General features: G+C 34.9%; 1 protein-coding gene across 1 annotated transcript in view; it reads right to left on the bottom strand.

Annotated features, from left to right (window-relative positions):
* The window catches only part of PLXDC2 (plexin domain containing 2), a 401,250-nt gene that overhangs the window by 173,352 nt on the left and 202,981 nt on the right, over positions 1–24,917 (bottom strand). Inside the window, exons 3-4 of the mRNA XM_063100052.1 lie at positions 20,394–20,540; positions 1,332–1,401 (exon numbers count right to left, since the gene is read on the bottom strand). Of these exons, the coding sequence (XP_062956122.1) occupies positions 1,332–1,401; positions 20,394–20,540 (217 nt within the window). The remainder of the gene's footprint in view (positions 1–1,331; positions 1,402–20,393; positions 20,541–24,917) is intronic.

Here is a 24,917-nt window from a genome sequence, read left to right as displayed (position 1 = left end):
CTATCCTGAACATGCCGTACCCATTTCCTCTTCTGTATATTTTCTCAGGATGTCATCATCCCTGTGACTGACTCTTCCTTCTCTACACAACTACTGAAATTGTGATATCCTCCAAGAAATACCTTAAACAATAATTTCTCTATAAAGTCTTAAATAACTCTCATAGATGGTTGAGCTTTTTCATCCCTGGAAGCCCATGTTTCATCATTTGGATTTTTAAAGCAATTTCTCACATTTTGTTTCCTCTTGCCTAATAGCCCACTAAGCTATACATTCTTAAGGCACAGGTAGCTTTATTTACCATTGAATAGAATAGATGCTTGAAAAACGTTTATGTGCTTGTTGATATTTCTGATTACAATTTCTTTTTCTGAATCCTAAATATCTTCTAAGTCTCACACTAAAATATGGCAAGAATGATCAACATGGTTTTCATACCTTCCAGAAGACCAACAGGACCCAGTGAAGGAACGGAACTCTAGTCTATGGTGCTATAGGCATAGACACTTGTAGCTTTTTCAAAACACTTAGGATTTCCTTTAACTTGCCTCTCTACTCACTGTTCCATTTTTATGGTCTTCCCTCATTCTTCTACATTCTCTATCCCTCTATTTAAGGCCTATAAGGATATTCTCTGACATTTTGCTTATCTCTGTTAGTAACAAGGAACGATTAAAATATTTCTGACTTCTGCAATATACTATAAAAATGATAATTACCTTGCTAAGATATTGCTAATCTCTAACTTTCAAATTTGTAGAGAAAAATAAAATTAAAAATTTTCAAACTGATTTCAATGTTTAAGATTCTAAAATGAGCTGGCAATAAATATAGGTGGCATTAAAAGAGAAAAACAAATAATAAGTTAATATGAATGTGGTCATGTACATGTGTGTATATGTATCTGTCTATAAACTACATGTGAGGGTACTTCAAAAAGTTCATGAAAAAATGAGATTAAAAGATAATACAAATCTTTTCATAAAGTTTTTGAAGATCCAACAGCTTCTTTAAGCACTTTTTCTTTCTAGATCTTTTCCAATTTCTGCCATTTGTGTAGTCTTACAAATCTTACCGAAAAAATAAATTATAATTTAGGAGGAAAGCGGAGATGAATCTAAGTTGAAAATTATTATAACTACATTGTTTTCTGCTGAGAAGTTTTTCCAGTAGCTACACTCTTTCTTAGGTTTTATTTATACCCATGACTTTGTGATAGAAGACAATAATTTTCCCAATAAATACCCATCTTGAAATATGGAGTAACTTACAAATAATAACTACAGTGAAACTGGACATTATTTTATGAGAATGGGTAGAAAACCACTTACCCCCAGTTGCCACAGTGATTTCACGTAGGAAATGGCCATAAAATGGAAAATCGAAGGACAGATTCACTCTCTGCAAGGAACAACACCAGAGAATAAAATCAATAATGTGCAGAACAGTAAATGTAAAATGAAGAACTTTTCACTTAAAAAAAAAAAAAAAAAAGATGTTCTACTTTTACCCCATTATTATTGTAGTTGACTTCAAAAACCTAAATCCTAGATGGTACTAAAGAATGCTTTTCCTGCTAATTAAATGTTTCAAGAATGTGAAAAGACTAAAGTTGGGCTATTATGGTCTGTTGGTCTGTTGCTATCTTACAAAGATCATCTGGAAGTTTAAACTCCAAATCAAACTAGTCTCTTTAACATCACTACTGGATTTTAGTCATCAAATGAATAATCAGTTCCATCATCTTTATAGCAATTTATTTTGGAGTTCTTTTTAGTTTGACTACTTCTTCTAAAATAGCAGAGTATGTTTAAGATTCACTGAATAAAAATCAAAAGCTTGACTCCTACACTATTACACATTTGTTTTCTGCACATTCCATAATGAAAGGCAGTTTCATGGAAAAAGGTACCTTGCACCCATAGATCTATACCTGCAGACATTTTTATATTTTAAATACAATGAGTTCTCCAGATTTAGTACGTTATGTCCTCTTTTAAAAGCACAGAGTTGTAGGATAAACAGTCATCTTACTGGTTGCTAAAGAGCTACATTTACCTAGTACAGGGGAAAATTGTAGCGACTTAGGAAGAAAGTTCATAAATTATGCCCTGCTTTTTTCTGGAAAGGGGCCCGAATCTTGGCTCTTAATATTTAAAAATATTAAGTATGTGAGTGTGTATATTTTTTTAAATGATATATATGTGTTAAACAAAACACAACAAAGCAAAACAGACCAAAAAAATTCCCCCCAAACCCCCCCCAAACCGTAACTTTTTTGCATGTTTGAAATGATATGAAGTAGATATGTTATTATTAGGCAAGCACCAATAAAAATTAGGCAAGTAACAATGAAAACATTGAGTTATAACAAAAACAACCAACTAAAATAAAAGGATCCAGACGGAAAGTAATTAGTTGGTTTAGAGCCCAACAGCACATTTAAACTACCTACAATAAAAGGCTATTATGCTGAAATTCTACAATTTTCATATTATATTTTTCTCAATATACAAATTTAAAAAATAGAGACGTGCACCTAGATTGAATTTAGCTCCTTCCAATTTTGCAAATGTTTGTTTTTTGATATCCATCAGAGATTTCTAATGACTTATTTGGCATAAAATGGATCATTCGAAATTTACAGTGATTTTCAATCAGGTTTTCTTTTCTTTTTAACAAAAGTCACATCTTCATAAAGGGTTTATCATCATTTTTATTTTGTGCTGACTAATGCAAACAACAAAACCCATTTTCACTGCACTAACTGAAATGAGTGGTCACTAATAACCCTAAAATGAAAGCTTCAATGGCAAAATCATTTATCTCAGAAAAGATGTCAAAAATCATTTTATAAATGCACTTGCTTTAGTATTTTATTTTCCATCATTCTAAATTATTTCCAGGCTTATCAGTAAATTGGTGAAATTTACACCCTCAAACATTCTCATTTCTCGAGTCAGAATTTGGTTTAAACATAAATCACTAACAAACTCCATCAATTACCACCAAGGATGAACTAAAAATATATCACATGAGTTTCTCACCCACTGCAACTATCTGAATATGTTTGAAATTACATTGAGATACTTAAATACATACATAAGTTAAAGACTTTTTCTTGAGAAGCAAATAGGTCCTCAAGGAAAATTTGCTAATACATCATTCTTAACAGCAACATCAATGATTGAATTGCTTCCCTGTTAAATGACCAATTCACCTTAGTTATCGCCACAAACTGCTTCACCCTGATATGGAATAGCAATGGCAATTTAGGAAAATTCTATCTTCTAAATAGTTGGAAACTCCATCCATCTCTCTCCAATCAGTACTGACTACACACTTCCCCAAGTTAGCTCACTATTATTGCAGTAACTTCCTCATAGGTCTCTAGCTCCAGCTCCCCTTGAATCTATTCTTCATACTACCTAGCATAACACTCTCACTTCAAATTATCCAGTCCAGATTCCCCACTGTCCCTGAGAATAATGCCAATAGAACGAGCTCTTAGGCCCACCACTAACTGGCCATGGATACTTCACACCTTTCTGCCTCACATGGTCTGCTCCAGCCATCCATAGGCAATATCTTTTAGTTCCTTGAACCTCCTACCCTTTGCTCTTGACTCTGGTGCTTTTGCATGACATCCCTTCCAACTGGAACAGTCTTTTAAATTTTGGTTGGTCATGGATTCCATATTCTTCAAGACTTGGCTTAGTTTGCATTACCCCCAGACCACCCCTGATATATGGACTTAGGGGCAGGTAGTTTGTTTGGAAGGTGACCCTGGATAGCACTTGCTAGAAGGAGTGGGAAAAGTGGACAAGAAAATGAGAAAAATCAGTAATGACTGGAGTATTGGATGTGTTACATAGCCAGTTGGGTCTCAGTCCCCTTGGAGACCTTCTGAGAAACAGTAGAGAAAACATGCCTCAGAATCACTTTATGGAAGGTCGGGAGCCTGGGACATCCATCCATCAATTCCCCTCGTCCCCTGGGTTACCCCTGCCTGCACCCTCAGGCAGAAAGAAGAGACAGCACTTGAGCTGGGAAGTTGTTAGTATGTTAGGAACTGCCTCCCACAGTTTCAGGTGAACTTGGAGAGACAGAAGAAATATGGGACAAAGTATCACCAGGGGCTGCTAAGTGTCATATCCTCAGAGTCATAACTTGACTTCTTAGCTCAAGTCATGTCTTCCTATTATATTTCACTTAGAATTCTCAACATGCACATAAAACTGCTAAAGTTCATACCATAACCACTTAAAAATGAAACTAACTCAGAATCAGAGTGGTTAAGAATGACCCAAGTGGAATACTAGAATTGGAACCCAGGTTTGATTGATAATAAGAGCTCTTAATTACTGAGATATTAAAACAAAGTGATGAATCACACTTAAAGACAAAGTTTGGAAAATTATTATTATCCTTCCTTAAAATACATACAGACATGTGCGCACATACACACAACGAAAAAATACTATAACATACATGAAAATAATAAAGCAGAGATTTTCATGAAGCACTTTGAAGCTAAATGATTATATATTCAGTATAATTACCCTCGAATAATTGGAAAATTATTTTTTCTCAGAATAGTGTATAAAGTAGGCATTAGGAGTAGATAAAAGAAAGTTTTATTTGTTCATTCATTCATCCTGTCATCAGTATAGCAGGCACTAAATCAGGGGCCGAGGACCAACCAGTGAATAAGTTCCACTCAGCTCCTTCAGTGGGAGGGGAGAGCACAGCATCACAGAAGAATCAATAACAGAACCATGCAGAGGCAGAGGAGGCACCTAGAGCGGACACCTAACCCAGAGGACATGCCACTTAGATGGATTCTTTCAAAAGACCTGCCAGGAGTTATCCACAGAAGATCTTAAGGCATGGGAGTGGAAGGGATGTGTCAAAATATAGTAACACTAGAAGGACTTTGTAATTAATTGGACTTGAAAGTTCAGAGTGAGTTAGGGGAATATAGAATAATGCACAGATTTCTAGCCTGGTGACTGGTGAACCACAGTGGTACCAAATGAGATGATGAATACAGGAAAAAGTGCTATTTTGCTCAGGCATGAGAAAGCTTGCTGTCACTATTAGTTATGCAACCTTTGTCTATATAACAACAAATAAATAAAAAATGACCCCCAACTGTATATGAAACAAAGGACTCTTCTGCAACTGAAAAGGTTAACAGAAACTCGGGCATTGTCACAAAAAGCCATTGTAAACAAAAAGAAACATAACCCTGAAACTGAAGTGTATATCAGAAATGAATATTATGCCATCTTGGATCTCATCCCTTAAGAAATAATTACTGTAAAAGAAAAAAAAAGTTTTAGGAAAATGGTTGGGAAGACCCACTAAATTGATTAAGAGTCTGGGCAAAACACAATCTAAAACCTCAGAAATAAAAGTTTAAAGAGCATGAGAGAAAATAAAATCAACTGAATTTGCTAACTACTTTCTTACAGTCTATGGAAAGGGGTTAATTCTTAGAAAGCAGGGGAAATGGTAATTTTGAGACAAGCAGAAGTATTACTTCTTCATATAGTGCTAGATAAATTTCTGAAACATTCTTTGAAGAGTTGGTAGAAGAATATAGAGTTCAGGTAGTTTGATGCAAATTTATGGCAGCTAGAGCCATATAATGACTATGGCCTTTAAAACCACATCGTGTTTTCCCAAACATGTTTCACGAAAGCTCTGTTGGCAACTGACTACCAGACTAATTCAGGGTCCTACTCCTAGATTCTTTCTTCGGTGTTGCTGTTATTTTATTTCATTTAAATTTTTTTTAAAAAGAGATATATTATATATAATATATATATATATTTTAATTGAAATGTATTGATTGTACATATTTATGGAGTATATAGTTATATTTCAATACATGTATGCAATGTGTAATGATCAAATCAGGATGGTTGGCAAATTCATCATCACAAAAATCTATCATTTCTGATGAGAACATTTGAACTCCTCTCTTCTAGTTGTTTTAGAATATGCGATAAATTATTGTTAATTAAAGATGCCTAGCAGTACTGTACAACACTAGAACTTATTTTTCCTATCTGGCTGTAGCAAATGCTAGAGAGGATATGGAGAGAGGGGAACACTTATGCACTGTTGATGAGAAGGTAAATTAGTTCAGCCACTATGGAAAACTGTATGGAGGTTCCTCAGAAAACTAAAAATATAACCATCATATGACCCAACCATTGCCGAGTATTTATCTAAAGGAAAGGAAATTAGCATACTGAAGAGATATCTGCACTCTCAGGTTCACTACAGCACTCTTCACAGTAGCCAAGATATGGTATCAACCTAGGTATATGAATGGATAAAGAAAACATGGTATATATACACAATGGAATACTACTCAACTGTGAAAACGAATGAAATCCTGTCATTTGAGGCAACATGGATGAGCCTGGAAGACATTATGATAAATGAAATAAGTCAGGCACAGAAAGATAAATAGCACATTTTCTCACTCATTATGTGGCAGCTAAAATAAATAAATAAATAAATAAAATAAATAAACTTGAACTTTTAGAACTAGAGAGTAGAATTGTGGTTACTAGAAGCTGCCATGGGGAAGCAGGAAGAGGTATAGTGAGAGGTTGGATAATGGACACAAAATTACAGCTAGATAGGAAAAATAAGTCCTAGATTTCTAAGTGTGCTGATAACTCTTGTCCCTTTTACGTATTTTCCTTATGCCTATTGCTATCCATTTTCAGACTAATTGTAATGATCTCTGCTAATTCTTTTTTAATAACACAGGGATTATAATCCTAAATATATGCTATTCCTGTTTCACTTGTTTTCCTATTTCTCAGTGGTATTACAATGATAAATTAATTAGTCAATGCCTGTAAAACCTTGAAGACAGAAGCCTCTTAAAAAGAGTTAAGAATCTGGAGTGGGCCCATTTATAATCATCAAAGCCATTTTTAAAATTGTCATTAATAAAAACTGCTTTTTGTTTTAAGACAGCTTCTTATTTAAGAAATAAAGCTACACTTTCCCGCTGTCTCCAAGCCTCTTTATTTCATCTTGGTAAGGCATAATGCTGCTGAAAGCAGCTTGTGGGAAGATAATTTGTAGTAACTAAAGTTTCAATAATTGCTGATCTAATGAGTTCATGATAGTAAAGGATCTAAAGAAAACATGGAGTATCCACTTATTCAAGAATAAATTGATGGATTTGTCATTAATTTTTACAGACATACTTTAATATTCTATTTTTAATACTGCAGTAATCTTATGTTTGAGGGGCACATGTTTGTCTATCGAAGTTGTCAAATAGGTAGGATATTATTATTATTGATAAAGTGAGATTTGTTATTTCTTTCAGAAACATTTTCAAAAAGTAGATTAAATAAATCAGGGCTCATATTATCTTCAATTCATTTATTTATGCCAAGTATTAACTTTGGGAGGAATTCCAAAATTTAAGAAAACATACATTTTGCTTTATTTACATGAATATTTTTAGTAATCCTGTTTATTTCCAGTAAGATTTTGATCTCTAATAAATAAAAATGATTGAATAAACTATGATAAACTAATTTTAAATTAAATTTTAAATGCATATAACAATTGACTAACTTTTTTGGAATGGAATAAGGTCTACATAAAATTCATTAACCTATAAATATTTAGAATAGATTACTACAGAATTATTCCTTTACTAACCATAAGACACACATTTTATAATTTCCTTTTAATAGAAGTAGATGAAACTTTATTTTTTAATTTTTAATAATTCTCTCCCAATTTTTCAAAAAATAGTTTTGAAGTCACAGAGACCCAAAATGACATCCCAGCTTTGATACTTAGTAGCTGTTTGATTTCATAAATTATTCAACCTCTTTAAGCCACAATTTCCTCAACAGTAAAGTCAAGACACTTATTTAGAAGGTTATTATAAGGATCAAATGACCTTCATAAGCACTGAGTCAATGATGGTTAATATCACATTGTGTACATGAATGTGTCTAGTATAGCAATAGTTCCTTAAAATTAGTTTCATAAACAAAAATAGTTCCCTATTTGATTCCTAATAAATAGCTGGAAATGATTTGATATATGTTGCTTCTAACACATAAACACATCATCACAACACTTTAAAAAAAGGATTAAACCATTGCAGGCAAATTTCTTTTTTAATAGAATCAATATCACAATTAGACATTATGTTTCTGAGCAATGTTATGATGCTTTCATTTTTGTTATATTAAAATAATTATAAATACTATATTTATAGGTGTTAGAATAATGGAATTAGTATTTAATATATTAGACATTAAGCTAAGACATTTTGCCTGTATTTAGCAAATATAAGTGCTAAAATTAGTAGGTAAAAGTATGATGAGAAAGAAACAGGACATTTATATTGTCTCAAAATATCTTGCAACAAGATATTGATAAATCACACAAGGAAAAACAGTAACTTTACAGTGAAGTAACAAAACCTGGAAGGCATCACCTGAATAAGATGATCAAAATTAACATGGTCAGTAATGTGACATACTGTCATCAGGAACTTCCTGATATCATGCGCAAAAAAGAACAAAATACCATTTCTATCATGGTCTTGTCAAAAACAAAGACAAATATTTAATTATAAAGAAACAGTAGATACTCCAAATCAGGGACATTGTACAAAATAACTAGCCAATACCCTTTCAAAAGTGTCAAGTTCGTGGGCCGGCGCGTGGCGCACTCGGGAGAGTGCAGCGCTTGGGAGCGCAGCGGGGGCGTGTTCCCGCTGCGGGTTCGGATCCAGTGTGGGCAATACCAAGCCAAGGGTTGTGATCCCCTTACCGGTCACAAAAAGGACAAAAAAAAAAAAAAAAAAAAAAAAAGGGTCAAGTTCATTAAAGACAAAGAAAGACTGAGAAACTCCTAAATTGTTGGAAACCAGAGGATCTGACAAATGAAATGTGGGCCCTAGATTGAACTCTGGATAAGTGAAAAGAGTTTGGAGACAATTAGCAAAATTGGAATAAGGCCTGTAGATTAGTTAAGAATATAGTACCAATGTTAATTTCTTGGCATTGATAATCGTACTATGGATATATATGGTGCTGACTTTTGCTACTAGGTGAAAACTACATGGAAACTTTTAAAAACTTACAAGTTTTTCATAAGCCTGAGGTTATTTCAAAATAAATTTTTATAAAAAAGGTCAGGTAATAAATTCAAACCACTAGGTAGTGGAGCTGAGATTTTAATCCAAATATGTTTGATTCCAAAACTCTGAGTCTTGACAACTACATTCTATTCTCCCTTCTTTGATACAAGGCGATTCATTTTCTACGTTGTAATCAGGCCTTCAGTAACTGTGTTTTCTACCTGGAGGCCTGCTGGCAAAACAGTAGGCTTCTCACCAGATGACTGGCCCAGGGTGAATTACTCTTTTTCTTCACATTCAGGGATCAGACGCTTCCATTTTTCACCCTGCAAGAATAGACCTAAGGGCCTATTTTCTAAAATTACAAAACATTTACTTTCTTTTTAAAAATTCTCAATTGTCCTTGTTTTTCACTGCTTAATCCACCTGTTTAACTGAAATAACATCAGTTATAAAAGTAATATAAACTGAAAAGCATAGAATGATATAAAATAGATATAGAAAAAATTAAAAACCAGGTTTTCACAACAAACAAATATTAAAGAGAGAAAATAGAATATGGAGAGGCATATATGTCTAGATAACAGCAATGCCAAATTCTCTTGATATATCCTATAGTAAGATCCTGATTCTAGGTCATAAATGAGCCTAGTATAGTCCTAAAGAAAATAGTACAATGGGCAGGATAATTGGTAGTGCTTTTACCATGAATAATTTTAAAACAATGTAATTCTAATCAATTCTCAGACCCTGGGAGGAGTCTACAGGTCAGGAGTCTTTAATACGGTGACTGGAAACACTGGAAACCTAATTAAAAGTTCAAAATGTGCACCGAAATGAGCTAATCAATAGGCCAGTCTGTGGACAGAGAACTAGCTACTCCTTTCAGAATAAAGTTCATCAATTGAATTGATTTTCTGAGTTAGAAATTCTAACCTCTTCAGCACTTTTCTCATAACAGAACTGAGAACTTAATTAACCTGCATATTGAATGACACTCTTCAAGGGAATATTCATAAACTCGAAAACAAACTGTAAACATTTTGCAGTTACCTGATACTGGCTCCTATGAACTTGAGATGAAGTGAATTATGACCGTATCTTTTGACCTCTCCCATTGCATGGTTTCCAGAGTACACTGGGCTTAACGTAGCTTGCTTATACTTGCAGGTATTGAGAAATATTCAGCTTAGTTAAATGAAGATTTACAATTCAGGAAGAGTTCAGAGGATCGGATTGTTGGTGGAGGGGAGCACAGAGAAGGTGTGACAGACAGAATTCAATAACCCCTGGAGGGTAGGTGGGTTGGAGGGTGAGAACCAGAGGCTCTCTTGGAGGGTGAAGAACTAGGAGTCACTTCTAGATTTTTCACACTGCTCTAGAAGCAAGGCAGTGGACTTCTCCAGGCTTCTGGAACCTGCGTGTGGAAATGAATCACTTGGGGTTCCTGTTAAAATTCCCATTTAGATTCAGGGGGTTGGGTACGGAGATCCTCCATTTCTAACAAGCTCCCTGTGCTGCTGATACTGCTCCTTCAACATCACTTTGAATAGCAAGGCTCTATGTTATGTAAATGGTCTTTGAAACTCTAAAACCTTTGCTGTAAGGAAACTTTGGCAAGCATGAAATGGGTTAAAAGGATGGATAGACTTGTTTCTGGATAACATCATCTCGCTTTACCTGGTAGCACTTACATGGCCTGAAATTTTCATTGAGGGTATTGAAGTAGAGAGGTACTCGCCAGCCAAGCACCTTTAAAGCAATGATTTGCAAAACCTCTTTGAGGCCCCAGTGTACCTGAGGCATGTGATACTCTTTTTACTTCTCTGACCAGTGATCCCCAAACGGGGCAGGGTAAAAAAAATATTCCTGTGAGTTTATTATTTAAATCTTAAAAAGTCCCTTCCTTTCCTTGGTTGATTGTCATCTGTCCTGCAGGGAACAAATTCTCTACTTCCTAGTCAGTGGAAAATGACTGTTTTAAAGTTAAATGTTTGCATGATGATGATTATTATCAATGTAACACACATCCTTAACATAGTGCCAGGCACTGTTTTAAACACTGTCCAAATGTTAAATCATGTAATCCTAATGACAACCTTAGAAGATAAGTGCTGTTATCATTCCCATTTAATAGATGGGGAAAGTGATTAACAGAGTAAACATGCTCAATGTCACACAACTAGTAGTTGGCAAAATGGAAACTCCTATCTAGCAATCTGTTGTCCCAAGACTCCACCAAGTTGCCCCCAAATGAAATGCAAAGATTTGGAATTCACTGAGCAAAGTTTATCACAGAAGTGACTAAATAATTCAAAACTTAATTGCAGGCTGAACTTGAAATTTAGGCCGTGTTCAATTTTAACTCTTTTTTTTTTTTTTGTCTTTCGTGACTGGCACTCAGCCAGTGAGTGCACTGGCCATTCCTATATAGGATCCGAACCGGCGGGAGCATTGCTCCCAGCGCCGCACTCTCCCGAGTGCGCCACGGGCTCGGCCCTTCAATTTTAAATCTTCATCTGCCTCTGTTAACTTACTTTTTAAACTTTTTATTGGAAATGATTTCAAATGTTAAAAAAGTTACAAAAATAATACAAAGAGCCTACCTATAGTTTTTATGCAGATTCACCAATTCTTAACATTTTTAACACAATTTTAACATTTTTAACATTTTGTTTATCATTTTAACATTTTTAACATTTGCCAACTTCTTGATTTTTCCAAAGCTAAGTAAATTGATGCCTCCCAACACGGCATCTAAGAGTTGCTCCCTTATGCTACTCTACCCATCTCTACAGTTTAGCTTACGTGGAATCAGGACTAATGTGCCTAACCTTGGCCTGTTTATCACATTTGAGCCTTACTTGGCATTTCTTCTCAGATAGCTGCTGCATGATAAGAACTTCCTGGCAATATATCACTAGTAGAGAATGGCTAACGTCCCATTAGCATTTTAATAGTGCACCTTCAATAAAGACAGAAAAAAAAGATACCCACTTTCTGGGGCTGGAGTTCCAGGAATGCTGGAAGTTCTGATAGGAAGGCAAAGTATAAATAAATCATGTGAGACCCTGACAATTTTCCCTAGAGTAATATCCATCCACCTCCTAAGTGATATGCTGTAATTTGGTAGAAAAGAATAGACAAAAATAAAAATATTATAGGCAGGTATAAAAAATATTTATAAAAGATATTAATACACTAACCTGCCCAGGAAATCTCAATCTTCAAATGCATTAAGTCTTTTCACTTCTATAATTAAGATTTTCTTACAAGAACTATACCTACCTGCTTTCAGGTGTGTTCACTGTTAAGGAATATTATATTTCATTTATATTCTTCTAACTTTTCTATGACCCCAAACATTTTCCTTGTAAAAGAGTCATGTAAAATCTTTATCATTTACTAACTTCAGGATGAGAATATGTTTTATACTCATGTTATCTAAAATGAAATTGTAGTAAGTCTTCATAGGTTCATGAAAAGATCTCGGAAAAGATGATCAAAAATAGATTGGAGAAGACAGTCTCGGATGGAAGGCAGGAGAACATGGATTTATTTATTGCACTGGAGACATGGTTCGAGGGTCCCCTTTTTAGCAGGGTGGATTATGAAAGGTTAATGTAAAATCTTCTGAAGGGGTTTCACAGAAACCTGAAGTGTTTACCTCACTTGTGACTTTTAAAAGGTGAGTAGCAATTTAGTATCCATCTAGAATTATTTTATAGCCATCACTGGTAACAGAGATTTATTAGATTACATTCTTTGGCTGTCTCTAATTTTCTATGAAGAATGGTGCCCATCCTTCACTACAGACCCAAGTTGGAGAAATGAGATTAAATTGCAAAGAAACATGATGAACTCAAGTATGATTTTTTTTAAAAAAGAAGGCAGGTTCTTGCTTTGGGAAATGAAGGTTTGATCACTGTGGATTTCATAAGGCAGCTATCTTCTAGGAAGCTTAAAAGATCAGTAATATACATCTATTTATGTAATTACATCTGTAAAAGGAGTTTACTAAATTCAGAATATTAAATGGGCCTAAGGATTGTTCATTTTGTGTGGTGAGTGCCATCAACCAGAAAATGGATTTTCCCATGTACTTACTGGCTTTGAAGTCAGTGGACCAGACCATTTTCCTAACATGCAGAGAAATAGAACTCAACTACTCTAATCATGTTAGTTTTGTGGACTGGAAAAAAGGCAGCTTCTCAAATAATACTTTGGACAGAGAGAATTAATCTCAAAATTGGTAAGTGACTTAAATATAATGATAGTGAAATGAATTAATGATAGAATTTGTTAAAATACTTAACTGTAAAGTGCCATAATATCTCATTTGAATCTACTGTATGTGGTAGGCAGGACAGACATTAATATCACAGCCATTTAGCAAAGGAAGAAAGTGACAGGAGATCTAGGGCCTTGCCCAAGGTCTCACATTTGTAATAAACTTAAATTTGGATTTTATGATGACAAATCCCATGCTTTTTAATCCCTATTATTTTTTAAATAACTTAACTGGTTATCACTTTGAAATACACATCTGTTTCTTAGGCTGTTGAAGAAGAGACCCAGCTTTTTAAATATCTGAGAACTCTATTAATGTTTTATAACTATCAGAATTGTCTGAGCATTTAGAATTCAATTAGAATAAAAACATAAATAGTAGTAAATAGAATATTGCATCATGTTAAGTACATTTCTTTCTTTCTGTATATAAAGACAAACCAAAATTAAGCTACAGAGACACATGCAAATACAAGGGTACTTCAAAAATTTCATTGAAAAATAGAATTGAAAGATAATACAAACCTGTCCATGAACTTTTTGAAGTATCCTAATACAACTCATCTCGATCTGTTATTGAACTTCAGGAAAATGCTATGAACAAAGGCAAATACAGCCACATTGATGAACCGCATATGTCTTACTTGAAATAAAGTAACTCAGAAGGTAGAATGCAGCAAGTTTATTCAAGGAGCCAAAAATAAATACAAATAAAAGCAACTTATTGTTAGTCAACGTGAACAGAATGCAGGCAAAATTGTGTGGCCTACATAATAGCCTAATAGAGAGAGCAAATTGAATTGCCTTTTGAGTTAATCATTTAAAAAAATAATCACTTAACAGATTTTCTGATGCACAGAATAATTGAAATTGTGCAAAATGAGAAAGCAACAGACTAAAGTCACCATGGGCAGCCAAATTTAGCTCTCCCAATGTAAACATTATGCAAATGTAAGCCTGATAGAACCACTAGTTGAAGCAATGTTATTTTCCTAAAGAAAAAAAAAAGAAAAGAAAAGCTCCAGAAAACTTAATTTTTCTAATTAAGGTTTCTGTGTATAAGTCGACTAGTCAGAGGGCCTCATCAAGGGTAGTCCAATTTTAAAAATCTGAAACAATCACACATCACAAATCATACAAGTTTCATCAAAAACCTTACCTGCATTATGTCAGAGAAAGAGTAAGACAGAGAGCAACTCTTCAATCATTTCATTTTGTTTTGTGGGTGTTTCTTATATAAAGAATCAATCTTCCTACCAACGTATAGGAATATAAAATTTTTAAGCCAGACTGTGTTTATGTCTGGCAAAGAGCACATGGGCAATTGCTTGGTTCCGAAAAAAAAAAAAAAAGATATAATGTATGTATAAATATATAGATGTGTGTGTCATCTATATCCATCCATCCATCCATCTATCTGAGAGAGACTGTTAGAGTGTTAGAGAGTTGTCAGGAATAAACTTATTTGGTGGTGACAAGATGCTCTCTTTAGCCAAACTTGAATTAGATTCCTCTGAGCTACCTTCCTGATTCGGCCTTAACCTTTGGACATCTGTATCTATCTTTACTTCACTCAGTTTTAGCAAAACTCCTGCTAAGTCAGCTTAGCAAGAATTCCCAGCCTTGATATCTGATTACACGCAATACTGACCAAATTCCTCATCTCGCATCGTTGGTTCTGATCCCCACAGCCTTCTGCAAGAATCTTGACAAGGCAGATTAGGCAGACTCCCCACTTACCCCTAACTTTTCCTCTCAGTAATTTTCCATCTACTGACCCCACCCTGATCCTTGGCTATAAATCCCCGCTTGCCTGTGCGATATTCTGAATTGAGCCCAGTTCTCTACTGAGGTTTCTTTCCACCTATTGCAACAGTTTTGAATAACATCAGTGTTTACCACTTTAATTATCATCAGTCTCTGATTTTTCTTTGACAGGGGTTATTATTTTTTGTCGTAAAGAATTAGAACTCTCAAATAACAATGCTCTGCAATCAATTATTTTTCCGAGGTTTTCAATGTCCTTTCATTTCTGTTCTCAAAATAGAACTGTGGGGTAGTCAAGGCAGGCATTTTTTTTCTCTTTCTATGGGTTACAGAATTGAGGTGCAGAGAAGCCACAATCCAAGAAAATGAATGTTAGAGTCAAGGTCTTGTAACTTCTAACCCTGGACTCCTTCCACCAGGACAGAGATGTTCTCTAGGAGCTGTGAATCAGAATGTCAGTAACTGTGATTTCAGAAGCCAAAATAATTCTAATATGTCTGGCTGTTGAATCAAACTTTCTGCCCAACAATAAATTAAATAATATGGATACAGAAGTGCAGAAGAGAATCACAAACGTGGAATTTGAAAGGTTCACACGGAGGGAAAGAAACAAGTGCAGGCTGGTTTCTAGGTTTATCATCAGAAACTTCTATATCTGCAATTTAATAACTGTGTGACTTTGAATAAAGGACAAAGTACCCAAATAACTATAAGAATTTTAATATAAAGAGTCTCATCACTTGCCATTTGGTAGGAACTCATACAAATTTTCTACTTTCCTTTAGAGGAAGACAAGCTGCTTGCTTCAATTTATGCAAAATTAGGTTTGTTTTTTTTTTTCTTGCAATAACAATATAAGGAAATTTATTTAAATAAAAAAAAAAAAGAGAGAGATTTGAAGGAACATGTAATCAAATTCCAGGATATATATATATATATGTAGTATAAATACTAGTGATTATGGCTCAGATTATAAAAGGAAAGAAAAATCAATGTTTTGGCATATCAAGTATGTGCATTAAATAATTTCTAAGTTCTAATCTGCTCCAAAATTATAAGATAGTATTGTGGATGGGAGAAAAGGGAAAACTCTTACTCTATTTTCACTCTCCTCCTCTTTCAAGAATATTAATCTAAGATTCCAAAATACTGTTTGGGCCATATTTGTAAGTGGTAGTGGTGAAAGGGAAATGGAAATGTTTTCTTTAAACGATCGTGTTGGCAGGTGAGATAATCTCCTGCACCCTCCTCTCAGCCATTCTGAGGAAGCAGGGAGAGGCTGGGAAGTGGCCTCTTCAGGGAAGGCCAGTCCTGCTCTCACGCACTCCCTCTTGCTTACTCAGGGCTGGGTTAGTTAACACACTGGGTCTGTCCCCAGCTACATCTTTCTTTTCTTTTCTTTGGTCTAATTTGTTGACAGAATACTTGTCCTTGGGCATGCAAATCACATCAAATGGTGATAAGATTTGAGAAATGCCCTTCTTCCCCATAAGGCTTAAACTTTTATCCTGTTTCCAGCCAAATTACCAGAGAGCTTGCATCAAGGAGCATGTTGATGAAGACATGAGCACAGTTAATTAATAAAGTGGATCCCATGTTTCCCATTTGCCATTTTACCTTGTGCTTAACATCAAGAGGAAGAACAGCTGTGATTTGGTGCATGTGTTTTGTGTTTGCACGCATGTCAGTGTGTTTTCTATTGCTTATAATGAAATACATGAAACTGGATCATTTATGACAAAATGGAATTTCTTACAGTTCTGGAGGCTGGGAAGTCCATGGTCCAGGGAGCACATCTGGTGAGGGGCTTCTTCTCAGTGGGAAGGGTCACGTGGCAACACAGGCAATCACAGGATGAGGATGGCAAGAGTTCTTTCATGTCTCTCCTTATAAAGCCACCAGTCCACAACTATGATAACTTATTACTCCTTGAATGGATTAATCCATTTATGATAGCACAGGCCTCACAATCCAATCACCTCTTAAATGCCTCACCTTTCATATACCATAATCGGATTTCTTACCCTTTAAACACTGTTACAATGGGGATCAAGTTTCTAGCACATGAATTTGGGGGAACACATTTGACCCACAGCAGTGTACGTGTGTATGTGTGTATGTGTTGGGAGGGTGTACGTGGACATTACTGAGCCCTCTTTCCATAATATTACCTGAATACCACAATTCTGTCATCATCTCTAACAACCTGATATTATTTTGAGGGAAGCACAATAGAAATGGAATAAAGAGTACCAGGCAGGATTAAAAAGGTGGGGAGGTCAACTGAGGAAATATTAAAACATGGGTCATTCTATCTACACAATTCAGAAAGCTCAGACCAATATTTAAAAATCACCCTTATGAAAAAAAGAATGTTTATATGAAACTTAAAAAACATACCAGTAGGTAAATTTGTGGGTTCCAAGATATAAAACTTATTGAAATGAAGGAGTCCAACTGGCAAGTTTTTCCAAGAAAAAAAATAACTAAGTAATAGTATCAATCCTATTGTTATGATTGGAAGCGTGTGCCTGCTTGTGTGTGTCCGTGTGTTTTGTGTGTGTGTGTGTGTGTGTGTATGTGTGTGTATCTTCTGGTAGGGGTGTACAGGACCGATTTCTAACTCTAAGAACTGTTTGGTAATGGCTTAAATACTCATGGAAATCCAAGAAACCAAGCTATGACAATGGCAGAGTAGTTAAAATAAAGGCTTCTTACAATTACATGCATTCAAAATGAATGCATGAAGCACCAGGTGAGTTACAAGCAGAAGCCCAAGTCCCTGCAGTTGCACTTGGTCTACCTCAGGCGTTGAAAGCAACAAATGATGTCACTGCCACACTAACAATAAGAAAAAATGAATCATCTGCAACATCGATTCTTCTTGAGACTATCAGAGAGCTGAGGTCACAAGGCAACCAAGTAAACCTTACTCCAAAGAGAAAAAAGCTTCTAAAGGGAGAGACAGGACAATAAACTGTCTCACCTTTGGGAGAGCAATATGGAAAAAGAGATCATGGCCACATCAGTATAAGAAGAAAGCAGATAATATTTTAATTGACCAACTTCTTTCTCTGCCTTGAGTTATCACCCACAGCAGCCAACACCAGGACTAAAGCACTTCATCGAATCCCCATGTGTATATACCAACATTCAAATGTCTACAAAGTATGCTGTACGCTATTCAGCACTGTGATATAGTGAGAAATTGTCATGTGCAATAAATTCCAGATAGACATTGCCCTAATGTAATCTTTCTCACTTTCTCTTCTTTTGAAAATCTGTTCGAAATTCCAGTGAATTATTTCTGAATCTGTCCTTCTTGCATGAGGTTGCCTGAAGATGGGAAAGAAAAGGGACAATGCAATTCAGCAAGGGGAGGTAGCTATTTTGCCTGCTTCTCAGATTTAAAGAACATGTGCTCTATGCTGAAAATTCAATGAATCATCATGGTGAACTGTAATTAATTTCCATTTAACTGTTGGAAGTTGATCTCCTGATACAGGAACTTCTACATATAAACCATGAAGGCTGTTACCAAAAATTTTGATTTTAATGTTTATTAAATCAATGTCCCTCTGAATAACTTCAGCCATTGACTTCATTAGTTCTAACTTTATATCCACTCCAACATATGATGGAGTAAGCCATGTTGGGAAACAAAACCTTATGGACTTCAGAAAACTTTTAAAAGACAGTGTGTTTCTTAGTATGCATTTCTATTTGTTCTCTCTCTTCCCATGGTGACTTGGTATTTTGAAACTTGGTTATGGAGGAGGATGACATTATTTACATAAGCGTAGAGCTGTTTTTCAGACCCTGAGAAACCAAGGAAGACGTCAATAAAGCTGTGCCGATTCCACCCTGAAGCAAATCAAAATCCTTCAAGACCTGAGATAACTTCAAGGATGAGAACAGAAGCTGATGGAGCCTTGATGAGAATTTGCACCTGGCCCCTTACATGTGGCCCCCACAGCTCAGGTCTCCCCACCTGCTTTCCATTCCTTCAACCTCCTCAAAAACCCTGAGGTAAATCTAGCCTGGGAGATGGAGTAAGCTCACATCTCCTTCAGGTTACCAGTCCTGAACAAAGCTGCCTCCTCTTTTCACCAACATTTGACTTTTGTTTCCGTTTGGTGGTGGGCAGGCAGACTTGGGTTTGGAAACAAATAGTGACAATAGCACTTGAAAGATTAAAGTTGCTTTGTTTTCCCTTTAAGCCATACTAGGTTGAAGAGGATCACCGGTGTTATCCATGCCAGCAAAACTGAATAACTGTAAAAGGTGAAATCTGACATTTATCCTAAAATGATTACCAAAGAACATTCTGAGAGCCAGGTGCGATCATTTCTACACATGCATTTTGAGAATCAGCTTGACTACCTTGTTTAACTTCCCAGGTCCACCACTTACTAGCTGGAGACCCTTGGGTAGGTTACATGATTTTTCAAAGACTTAGTTCTCTCCTCTGCAATTCCTGGATGTCAATAATATTTAAACCACAAGATTGTTGTGAAGACTGAAAAGCTAATCCATTTAAGCATTTAGTCTGGCACATAGAATAGGCTATCGATGATCGTGTATGGTAAGTGAGGCTGATATTACTATTCCCTATCATCTCCTCTTCACAGATGCAGAAATAGCACCTCAGAAAAGTTAAATATTTATTTAAGCAAACACAGTTAGTAAATTAATGAGCCCAGGCTTAAAATATCAGTTTTGTGCCTTCTAGATTTTATTCTTTTACTTTACATTAAACTTCTTCACTTAAGCCCATAATTTGGTCTACATACTCCTATACTATCTGAATCATAAATGTTTTGGATTAAATGTTTTTCAAGATGAGTGATAAAGCCATGTAAAAAGAAAGATATCAAATTCATGTAATTTTTAAAAATGTTCCATAAACTCATGGATGATACGAAACTAAAAATAATCCAAGGTAAATCTCAACTTTGAATCAAAAATATACTCATCAGACATTCTAAGGAAATTGGTTCAATTACTGGTGGTTTATCAAAACAATTCTTTCATTTTCTTTAATATCTCATATGCAATTATTAATCTAAATTGCAATTATGGAACTGAATATACTTAAAAAGTGATCACAACAGACAAAGCTATATGTCAATTTAAGCAACATTTTTTTCACCGTGGGGGAAAAAACCCTGAATATTAAAGTACTTACTGCAGCTTGTCGGTGAGTATTAGACAGTATTCCATGAATCTTCACTTTGTCTTTTTCCATTTTGTCTATATTCACCCACAAATCCCGGCTGGCAGAATCAGATGGTCCATATATCCGAGATATATAATAATTGTGGTCTGTATCCTCCTGCAATAATAGAGAATAATGTATATGAAGACCAGAGATACTGTTCCTACAATTCTTTTTTAAAAAATTGTATTGAAATTAGAAGTGTTACTAGTCTTCAAAATAGCCAATTGACTTAAATAACCTCGAAGGGAAGTGAATTAAGATAAAAAATATGCAAAACCAGTAATTCTATTTAGAAGAAACTGTTACACATACAAAACTCAGAAGCAAATATATAGTCTGTTTACAATAGTCTTTTTTACCACAGTAATGTTAGTGATCTTTCTTACTGCCGCCCAAACAAAAATGTCTCTTTTAGAACTATTTACTGAAAACTAGAGCTATAATTATTATTGAGAAACAACAAATTCAAATTTGTCTTAAGAATAAGGCTATTTCAGGGTCTGCTTTCAATAAATGGTCCTAGAAATGGATATAATATATTTTTTCCTTTCATTTGGGTTATTAAATTTCACATTTATTTGAATTTTCATTATTAGTATCACCATGGTGTCTGTCATAAAACCTTTATTTTTCATGTTTCCCACTCAAAGAAGAGATTTAAATGTTTTAAAAGGCCATTTTGCTGAGGAACACCTAGAAAAATCATGATTCTTGGCTAATTCTGTTTGCATTTTTTTCTCTTTTTACCATAAGATGCAATTATGCTTATCAATTTAAGGAGTCACTAGATAAAATATACTTTAAAACATTCAGGTAAATGTAAGAAAAATGTTTAATGAATTTACATTCCTATGATTTCTATGATTTGAATAACAAAGTTTGCGATGTGAATTTGTATTAATGTATTTATTATCTAAGTGCTAATTAAATAAAATACAATTATTCTTGAAATCCAGTCAAAACAAGAATCTCACGTATTTTTTCACAAGCCATTAGGCTACATATATGTAAAATCAATTACAGAAAGGGAAAGAATATTCTAAGCAGTATTCTAAACAGATTTTGCCTCATGATGAAAAGAAAGAATAGACCCCAAACATTAAATGTTTAGAGTAAGTTGGGTTTTTTTCTAAGTAAGATCCTAGGTATACCTCTAATTACACTTGGGGTAGCACATACAAATTATGTGCTTAAAGGTCTGCAGAGAAAGAAGAGAAAATGAGATTCAAAAAAAAAAAAAAAAAAAAGAGGCGGATATAAGATACCATGCAGCCCCAGAGAGCTTGCACACACACTATGGGTTTCCAGCCCTCCTTTCCAGAACGTCATGACACACTGATTATTTGGGTTCTGTGAGAGTAAAAAGAATTGTGGTTGTGTCTCCAAATGTATTCAACTCATCCCTGCTGTCTCCTGCTTCACTACTGGAAGCTTCCAAGTTGAGTACCTTCCCTGACATTGGGCACAAGCCATTTGCACATGTCATTCTACTGTTCACAGTGGTTGGTGGGCACGCATGAGCACATAACCTAAGCAGGACGAGCTGGTGAGACATCCCCTGGTTTAGGGAGAGAAGAGGTCATTTCCCTTATTCTGATTGCTGAGATGTGTAGGTTTGAGACTTGTAACGACTGCCACGGGGAAACCCTGCCTGAAGATAAGGCAAAAATACATAAGGACAAAAGCACAAACACTGCAAAGAAAAGTGCAGATTTCCCGATCAAGTACATCTAAGTGTGAACTACTGCTGTACTTCTTCACTTCAATAAACCAATAAATCTCTTTCACTGTTAAATAAAAAGTTAGTTTACTGTCAACCAAAAAAATTCTAATGAAAAAACAGGTTCCTCTCACTTGCAACCAAACTTAAAAAACATTGAATAAGGCACATCTTAACAGATTTATAGGTCTGGGCAACAAACATCTCTCATTCAATTCTGGAAGCTTGTGTCTAACCTGCCAGAAATTGTCTGGTCCAAATAACAGATAATAATGACTCATTTAACATTTCAATGAATGGTACAAAAGGTGGTTTTGAAGAAAATATTCAATGAGTTTAAATTCAAAAATTTAAAAATTATCCCTATTGTTGATATTATTATAAAGAGTTCAGCAACATTGAAATCAAGGTGAATTATGTAACAGATCTACGATGCTGTCAAATTTCCACACACTTACTAAATAGATGTTCTCTTTCAAATTTTAAACTTTCAGAATAGAGTTTTGTATAGTCACTGAAATCAACATTTATAAAACGACTTTGGTATTTCCTTAATCTCTGAATCACTGTAGTTAGTTAAAAAAAATAGTATTGACATTATCATAAAGACCAAAAATATCATTGTACTTAATGAATTATCTGCAAAAATACGTGATTTTGTCTAATTGCAATGTATATTGCTGATATGGCTATGTGAAAATACACCTTCATTTTTACATAAATCAGAGCTGCTAAAAATAATGTCACATCTTTGAAAATAGTAGCAGTTGGTATTTGACTTCTATAGCCCAAACCTGCCAAGTTGTCATGGCAACTTTTATTCAAAGAGGAATACAATTTATTGTTTACTTAGATATAGAGACACAAGTTGTTAAATTCCAGAGAGGTGTTTGGCTCAGATATTCAGGAAAGCCATAAAATAGATGTCTTAGAAATGCGACATTTTAGTACTATGTATTAAATTATTCAAGCCACGTCTTGTCCTTTTATAGGAATAATGGTACTTAAAGAGTTATCAAAAGCCACTGTGGGCACAAAGATTTTCATTTTCTGTTCAAAAGCAAACTATTTCTAACACCACCGAAAATAAAACAAAACACTACTATGATATGCCTTGCTGCCAATTCATTTAGGAAACCAACTGTTACTGAAAGTAGATGGCACAGTAGGTGGCTATAAATCCTATAAATCCATGTTTCTCAAAAATGCCTGGAAATGTGCAGCTGTAGACAAACAGAAGACATACACCAAAAATATAGAGGAAAAGTCATTATTACTGTAGCTTAGCAATTCTGGAACAATCAGTTGATATAATTTCTAACTCAAATATTGCCTTCTTTTTATCATGGGTATTAAGATGATTTTACGATGGATAATTTTTGCAGATGCCTCACATTGCCTTATACAGCAATGACATTTGAAATCCAAAGTCGTTTCAATGAGAACTAAAAAAAAAAAAAAAAAAAAAAAAATGATCATGAAGATGTTGTATACCCACCACTGTGCTAGTCATTTGATACATACATATCATTTGATATAAAACATAATCAAAGTTCTTAAATTTATTTAGCTTTGACTCAGTTGGCTACCTCTCAAAAATCATCTCATAAGTAATAAGGAATATTATAATTTGAATGTTTCTTGCCAGGTGTTAATACATATATTATATTCTTACAAGAATGATTTCACAAAGACTATATAGTTCATTTATTTTTTATTTTTATTTTTATTTTTTTTGTAACAAATTGCATTTATTTTTTCTACTTTCTAGCCCCTTCTCAAATGTCTCTTTCTTTTTTTTTTTTTTTTTTAATTTTATTTTGTCGATATACATTGTAGCTGATTAATGCTCCCCATCACCAAAACCTCCCTCCCTTCTCCCTCCCCCCTTCCCCCCCAACAATGTCCTTTCTGTTTGTTTGTTGTATCAACTTCAAATAATTGTGGTTGTTATATCTTCTTCCCCCCCCCCCCGGTTTGTGTGTGTGTGTATGTGTGTGTGTGAATTTATATATTAATTTTTAGCTCCCTCCAATAAGTGAGAACATGTGGTATTTCTCTTTCTGTGCCTGACTTGTTTCACTTAATATAATTCTCTCAAGGTCCATCCATGTTGTTGCAAATGGCAGTATTTCATTCGTTTTTATAGCTGAGTAGTATTCCATTGTGTAGATGTACCACATTTTCCGTATCCACTCATCTGATGATGGGCATTTGGGCTGGTTCCAACTCTTGGCTATTGTAAAGAGTGCTGCGATGAACATTGGGGAACAGGTATACCTTCGACTTGATGATTTCCATTCCTCTGGGTATATTCCCAACAGTGGGATGGCTGGGTCGTATGGTAGACCTATTTGCAATTGTTTAAGGAACCTCCATACCATTTTCCAAAGAGGCTGCACCATTTTGCAGTCCCACCAACAATGTATGAGAGTTCCTTTTTCTCCGCAGCCTCGCCAGCATTTATCGTTCATAGTCTTTTGGATTTTAGCCATCCTAACTGGGGTTAGATGGTATCTCAATGTGGTTTTGATTTGCATTTCCCGGATGCTGAGTGATGTTGAGCATTTTTTCATATGTCTGTTGGCCATTTGGATATATTCCTTAGAGAAATGCCTACTTAGCTCTTTTGCCCATTTTTTAATTGGGTTGCTTGTTTTCTTCTTGTAAAGTTGTTTGAGTTCCTTATATATTCTGGATATTAATCCTTTGTCAGATGTATATTTTGCAAATATTTTCTCCCACTCTGTTGGTTGTCTTTTAACTCTTTT

The sequence above is a fragment of the Cynocephalus volans genome, chromosome 6 (genome assembly GCF_027409185.1).
Source record: "Cynocephalus volans isolate mCynVol1 chromosome 6, mCynVol1.pri, whole genome shotgun sequence".
Taxonomy (NCBI): Eukaryota; Metazoa; Chordata; class Mammalia; order Dermoptera; family Cynocephalidae; genus Cynocephalus; species Cynocephalus volans.
Note: the sequence above shows the minus strand (reverse complement) of the source record. Positions and strands in the feature narration are given on the sequence as shown.